At 37.5% G+C, this 5239-nt stretch overlaps 1 protein-coding gene across 1 annotated transcript; it reads left to right on the plus strand.

Annotated features, from left to right (window-relative positions):
* Window positions 1-1251: 1251 nt before the first annotated feature.
* On the plus strand, window positions 1252-3725 carry LOC140942240 (uncharacterized). The gene is made up of 2 exons (XM_073391202.1): window positions 1252-1331; window positions 1798-3725. Exons 1-2 carry the CDS (start codon window positions 1300-1302, stop codon window positions 2717-2719), a joined length of 954 nt encoding a protein of 317 aa, XP_073247303.1. The 5' UTR covers window positions 1252-1299; the 3' UTR covers window positions 2720-3725.
* The last annotated feature ends 1514 nt before the right edge of the window (window positions 3726-5239 follow it).

Here is a 5239-nt window from a genome sequence, read left to right on the forward strand (position 1 = left end):
GGGTTGTGCGATAACGTTGGCCCTCACAGGAGCGGATCTGTCTGAGATTATGGAACACGTGGGTTGGGCTAGGAGGCATACCGCCTTATATTACCTTCAGCTGGCCAAGGTTCTGAAACATGATGGCCCGTCGGGACGACTTGCTACGCCTTCTGCTGAGAATGTGGTGGCTCCATGGCAGGATGTGAATCAGCTGAAACGTTTTGTGTGTGCTTTTCCAGCTGCTGAGCAGAGGAAACGCCCAGCAGAATGAGGATACTTTGTTTGGCTAGGGTATTTTTGGAATGGATTATAACCTTTGTACTATCGTTTCTTTAATGAAGAGATGTTGTTATGGAAACTCATACCAGTTTAGTTTGATTATAATTGTAAACGTATAGCTGTGTCTTACTGTCCTTGGGGATTAAAGTTATGAGAGGGGTTGGAGGATTGAGGATTGGGAAGTTGTAAGAGGATTTGAGAGTCGGAGTGCAATTATCTAAGACTATTTAAGGAACAGTGAGGGCTGTTGGGCGCTGATCAATCTTTTTTCCCATACCTTATTAGAACTGAGCATGAATATGAATGTATGTGAATAGAATACTATTCACAACACTCATAATGATATGCGAGGTTAAAATAATTCAATAATGGGTTCTTTCATGGCTAGCCTAGCGGTCTCACGTGCGATTACGTAATTACCGATAATAAATTCTGGTTTGGCGCGAAAATAGACCATTCTTGCTCAGTTTTTCAGCGGAGCCGCGAAGAGGTGGACGGCCCACCCAGTCCCGCCCAAAAATCGCGTGAGTCGTATCTTGAACTCTTCCTAAGCCAAGCTGTCCCAGCTTGGCTTAGTCCGCTGATCAATCTTTTTTCCCATACCTTATTAGAACTGAGCATGAAGATGAATGTATGTGAATAGAATACTATTGCTTTTATAAATTGACTTTCCCAAGAAAAAATGCAAAACTATTTATTATGGCATATATATCAGCAAAAGATTTTAACATATCAAATTAGGAAAGGTATCATTGTTTATTTCAAAACAATGGGGCGCATTGAATATTCAAAATAACCGATGGCATAGCCTTGACAACCTTGAAGGTAAATGTCCCATGAGTAGCTTCCACCCCCACCCTGTGTCCTTGAAAGATGCACTCTTCTGAAGTGTGGTTATTGGTGCTATAAAGTGATCTTTAAATGTCTACACTGCACATGATTATGGTTTCTGTGCAGTTACTGGTGACACTGTCTTGTTATTGTTTAATCCAGGCTGAAGCTGAAGTGAAAGAAATCCAAAAACAGCTGAAGAGAAATATGGATGAAATGGAAAACTACAAATTACTCAAGTATGTCATCATTATTCAATATTGCACAAAGAGTGTGTGTGTGTGTTTTTTTTTGAGCATCCAATGTTTTATGTTTGGCAATTGTTATATAATGTAAGGTTATCAAAAGGTGACTGAAAAGGCTGAACTTGTACAGAGACACTAACACACTAGAAACATTGTTGGTTGAAATTTGGAGAGAGGACAGGAAAACTACACCAGTAATTTTAGTAGTGCATCATTACTTTTAATACTTTTTGTCCACACTAACCTGACTCAATGAAAACTTATCAATCACAGAAAAATAGGTAAGAGGTGTGGCTGTAAGGGGAGGTTTTCCATTTTGCTCAAGGAAATTTCACATTTGTCAGGGAAAAGACAAAATTTTGAAATTTAATGTTTGTTGTGACCATGTATAATATATATGTATGTACATTATTGTTGTCTTCCCATCATAAATTTAGATTCTTGTCCTTTTTTTTGGTAGGGAAAGGACAAGAACCAACTTTTTTGCAGTCACTAGGAAAAAGCTGCAGTGTCATAATCCCATCAAGTATTCCAACCGAACAACACTAGACAATGATCTAAGAATTTTAGCTACTGCATGTAATCATAGGGTTCCATCAGACACTGCAGATTTAGAGCAGATAATTGAGAATTATAGAAATAAGGCAAGTAGGGTGAAGTCTGTGCAGAATCATGTTTCACATGATTATAATCGCACTGTGTACCAGAAACAGAATTTGAACCAATGTAAATCGCCAATAACAATCAACAACCAATGGGCACCATTTAGCATGCCTCATTCACCACCATACTATGAAACTCAAAGTCCACCACCATACATGCACCATCGAACCCCAAGTCCTGTGTCCCATTGTCGGCCACCATACATGCAGCGCACAACTTCAAATCTACGTCCACAAAGCCCAAGGTGGCATTCTCCCTTTCAAAATGTCAATTACAGCAGACCTAATTTGTCACCTGCCTTTTCCCCACAATATCATTATTCACCCATGGGAGGGTATCATCAGAAACCACACCAGACACACCCCAACCATTCTCATAGAAGTTTTAAGACTCGCCTAAATGAACATGACCATCCCTCCAAGAAGAGACTTAAGTATACCAACCAGGCGCACAAAGAACCTGGCAAGAAATTCAGGGAATCTCTTAAAAGTGTAGCTGAAACTAAAACTGTTACCACTATTGGGTCAGGTGATGAAACACAAGATGATTCTCCAGTGGAAAGCCCTGGTCCTAAAACAAGCAGTGCAGAAGCAGAGGCAAGTGTGGTCAAAAGCAATGATGAATGTTTTTCACAGTCTATAATAGAGGAATCTTTTAATTATGATGAATGGGTGAAAAAGCAAATTGCTATAACAAAAGAAATCTCTAAAAGTGAATAAGCGTGTAATGTTCACTTTTTTGAATGATCCATAAGCTTGTAATGTTTATATTTTTGTAAAAATTGTTCAGTTTAGTTCTTCTTTGTTATTTTTGTCTACATTGGTCTATGAACTGATGGATCCCTTCCAGTCAAGCCAGGTCAAACATACCCTCGAAGATTCCATTTAATGAATTCATTTTTTAAAAGTTGAATTGTGTTAGTTGTAGTAGATTTCAGATTCATCTTTGCATTGCTGTGTGTGTATTGAGTGGTGAATTCACAGGCATGGTAGTTATCAGATTTCTACAAGCTCAGTTTTCTTGAATTTCATGTAAATGTCTTCAAAGCAATATTAGCCATTCAAAGATTTCTCATTACATATGCAGGAATGCAGATATTAATTATATACCAGTTGCGGCAACAACAAATGGATTCATTTTTCCAAAAATTTATTTTTGAATAGAACCTTGGGGGGAGGAGTGGTACACTTGACCTGTCTTGACTGTAAGATGCAAAGTCTAGACAGGAAAATAGCAGTACACTATATATACACCCCAAATGTTGAGCCAGTATGGTACAAGCTGTCTTTCAATGTAATAAGAGGCTTCCAAGTAATATTCAACAGTAATATTGCATCTAAAAAAGATGCACATGCATGTAGCCTGGTTTCTTGCAAGTAGAAATTTAGTGAAGGTGTGAAGACAGTCAAGAGTCTCTGCTGCTAATGTGTAGCATTTTCATTTTGGGATGACAAGCGTGGATAACAAAAAAAGGATAGTTGAGTTGCAGATCATGTTGGGTTGATTCAGCATTTTGCATTAGAATATAATTGCAAAACATGTAACAATTTACTTTAAAGACACAATCGTGGCATCTACTAGTTGTAAATGTACGTCATTTCACAAAAATAGTATAGTCAAGGTATGAAAAAAGACACCACTGTACATCACTCTAAGCTGCAGTTAGCTGCTAGGCTTCTAAAATACTGAGGAACAAACTTGGTCAGGATCCATGAAAGCTTCATTTCTCCTCATAACTAATACCTATTATTTAAATTTTTTGGCTTTCAAGAAAACAAGGTGTAAAGATGAGTTAAATAAACTTAAGTTTGAGATCTGTCGTGAAAAAAATATGGTAACCGGTTTCCCTACCTTTAAAAAGTTAAACCATTGAAATTCTCATTCAACAAGCTTTTTCAGCTTTATTCAGCTTATTTCCAAGTGAACTGCACTTGGTTTCTATACAGTCACAGCTTCATTATGTAATCCCTATTATTGGGATTATGTAATCCTCTTTATATTTAAGCCCATGTATCCTTGCTGAAAGATGACATACTCCAAGAAAGCATCTAACCATCAAGTTATTTCTGACCACAAGAAGTGGGGGTCAGGGTTAACAGAGAAAGGATGGGCCTTATAAGAAAACATGATTTCGAAAAGGAGTGGGTGCTTTGAATAGCTCTATTGTGACTCTACAGAGCATTAATTTCTTACCTCTGCACATTTTCTGCCAACCCCCCTCCCCCGTATTTTTTGTGGTGGTTTATGTGAACTTTGGTGACACCTACCTTTGGTCAGCGTGTTGAAAGTGGTAGATGATGCTTTTGATGACTGTCTTCCAAGTACATGTGACTCTTAACTTAAGAGAAAACATACTTGACTCAAAGCTGTGATCTCCAAAAGCGGTTTTTTGGTTGTGTAAAAAGTTCCATTCACCAGGAGAAGGTAAGGCTGTGCCTTTACAACAGTTCAGCCAGATTTATGAAAAGGGGATGGCTAGGGTTCTTCCAGCCTTGCTTCTCTATGTGCATCCCTAGATCACTGGTTTATTTTGCTGAAATCCTTTTTGTCTGTTCAAATTATAACTTGAAAAGCATGAGGAAATTATTTTATTCATCACTCTTATTACAGCAATGCCCACCCTAGAAATAGTTAGGCCCTTTTTTTTCTTATTGTCTGTGATGTGGATTAGGATGGAGAAATTAAGTCATTTTGAGAGTTTACCGTAGGGCATTTCTGATTTGATAGTCTTGTGAATTTCACCATGGAGCACTATTTTCTCTCACTTATAAGTCCATCAAGTGAAGATGATATATTTTTTCGAATAAAACTAACATGAGGCAGTAGATGTTTCATATTTTTAACAAATAGTCATTTGAGCTAAGTAGATAATCTTATACTTGACTGAGAGATAATTTAATGACCTAAATAAAGTCAAACCCAGACCAAAAAACTAAAATAAACAGTCTTTTTTTAATATTGTACTTCAATGTTATTTGAACAGTTTTTATTTCCCTGCCATGGGGCATTTCTTGGCTGTTACCTGTGCGGTGGGAAGCGGGGTTGGGGTACATGTGGTAAATTTTAAAACTTCCATATTCACTAAACCACATAAATATGGTCTGTTGGGTTGGGGCACACTGGTATATAGTATCTTGTTGTTGTTATGATTTTTGATAGAGGGCTTCAAGATTAATAGTTATTCCCTGCTACTCTCTTTGAACAAAGTGTATTATTATTAATATTTATAATACTTATCC

This window comes from Porites lutea, chromosome 6 (assembly GCF_958299795.1).
Source record: "Porites lutea chromosome 6, jaPorLute2.1, whole genome shotgun sequence".
In the NCBI taxonomy this organism is placed as follows: domain Eukaryota; kingdom Metazoa; phylum Cnidaria; class Anthozoa; order Scleractinia; family Poritidae; genus Porites; species Porites lutea.

What these genes read in the sequence shown, in the direction of transcription:
- LOC140942240 (XM_073391202.1), top strand. Translation starts at nt 1,300, where the DNA reads ATGGATGAAATGGAAAACTACAAATTACTCAA. An exon ending in GAAAACTACAAATTACTCAA is followed by an intron (nt 1,332 to 1,797) that starts GTATGTCATCAT and finishes TTTTTTTGGTAG; the next exon opens with GGAAAGGACAAGAACCAACT.